This window comes from Octodon degus, unplaced genomic scaffold (assembly GCF_000260255.1).
Source record: "Octodon degus isolate 3935 unplaced genomic scaffold, OctDeg1.0 scaffold00051, whole genome shotgun sequence".
NCBI lineage: Eukaryota > Metazoa > Chordata > Mammalia > Rodentia > Octodontidae > Octodon > Octodon degus.
Genome location: NW_004524627.1, coordinates 8,755,803 through 8,757,421, shown reverse-complemented (window position 1 = coordinate 8,757,421; position 1,619 = coordinate 8,755,803). Strand labels below are relative to the sequence as shown.

The 1,619-nt window shown below is 43.3% G+C and overlaps 1 protein-coding gene across 1 annotated transcript; it reads left to right on the top strand.

Moving 5' to 3' along the window:
* Window positions 1-533: 533 nt before the first annotated feature.
* On the top strand, window positions 534-1,613 carry LOC111817207 (zinc finger protein 709-like). Its single transcript, XM_023717288.1, has one exon. The coding sequence runs from the start codon at window positions 698-700 to the stop codon at window positions 1,451-1,453; it is 756 nt and encodes a 251-aa protein (XP_023573056.1). The 5' UTR covers window positions 534-697; the 3' UTR covers window positions 1,454-1,613.
* The last annotated feature ends 6 nt before the right edge of the window (window positions 1,614-1,619 follow it).

The following is a 1,619-nucleotide window of genomic DNA, read 5'->3' as shown; positions in this document are numbered from 1 at the left end:
TTTCCATAATGGTTGCACCAGTCTACATTCCCACCAGCAGTGGAGAAGGGTTCCTTTTCCCCCATAGCCTTTCCTATATTTATTGTTGGTTAATTTCCCTAAGATAGCCATTCTTTGTGGGGTGAGATGATATCTCAGTGTTGTTTTCATTGGCATTTCACAGATGTCTAGTGATATGGAGCATTTTTCATCATATATTTATTTGCTTCCTTAATTTAAGTGTGTGTTCTGATAAGTGTGTGTTCATCTTGGATGCCCATTTCTGGATTGGGTCTTTAAATTTCGGGACCCTAATTGTTTTTAACTTTTATAAATTCTAGAGAGCAGACCTTTGTCTGAGTGATTATTAGCTAAAATTTTTTCCAAATTTGTGGATTGTATTTTCACTTTGTTGGTAATTTTTTTAACTTGCAAAAACTTCTCAATAAGTGGAGGTCCCAGTTGCTACAAGTATTTCCCATATGATTTGACTTTGCTAATGAATTGTTTGCCTACCCCTGTGTCTTTAAGAGTTCCTCCTGGCTGACGTCCCTCACCGCCCCAGACCGCCGCCTGCGACTCCGGCCTCTGCGCGCTGTGAGGACTCTGGGAGACGCCCGCGATGGAGGCGGTGACCTTTGATGATGTGGTTGTGAACTTCTCCAGGTAGGAGTGGGATCTCCTGGATCTGTCCCAAAGGAAGCTCTACAGAGATGTGATGTGGGAGACCTTTAAGAACCTCGCTGCTGTGGGGAGGAGCTCAGATGACCAGCACCTTGACGATAAGGACAGAGAATGCGGGAAACAGCTCAGAAGTGAAGAGGCAGAGCAATCCTGTGAGTATGAATTATGGTGTCAGTGTGGAGAAATGGGTTCTCAGCCTCCAGATGCAAATGCGCACCTGACGGTTGTTGATATACAGCCAGATGAAAGCCTTTCTTCTGGAAAGACCTCTGCTGGTCATTCAGCAACAGGTTGGCCGGTCATGACCAACACTGTACTCGAATCATATGAGCAGCAAGGATTTCAAGTAAAGCTATCGGCGTGTAAGAGACTTGGCAAAGCCTGCTGCAAACTCCAGTCCTTTCAGATACATGGAAACACATGGGAGAAGCTCCATGAATTTGTGCCATGTGCCAAATTGTACTCTGATTTCACTGAAGAAAGTAGCATTGTGAAGAACCCAGAAGTCAATTCATGTGTTATACCAAATGATGTTGAGAACTGGGACAGAGGTCACCATGAAGGGTGTATGTGTTCAACTGTACCATACAAAACAGGTTTTAATTCTCCCTTCAGTGTTGAAGCCCATGAGAAATCTCACTGCAGAGAAGAAACTCATGGACATAAACAGGATGGAAAATCCTTCACTGATAATATATTGGGTAATCTTGAACACAGACACATTGAGGAGACAACCTCTGTATGTAAGCAGTGTGGGAAAGCTTTCAGAACAAACAGCAAAAGTACATGAAAGCACCTACTCTGGAGAGAAACCCTATGTATGTAAACAATATGGGAATGATTTCAGTAGAGGTGGTGTTTGTGAAAGGCATGAAATGACTCACAAGGGGATAAACCCATATGCATATGAGCAGTGTGGCCAGGATTTCAGCAGTAAATGTCATTGGCAAATTCAT

What these genes read in the sequence shown, in the direction of transcription:
- LOC111817207 (XM_023717288.1), top strand. Translation starts at nt 698, where the DNA reads ATGTGGGAGACCTTTAAGAACCTCGCTGCTGTGGGGAGGAGCTCAGAT.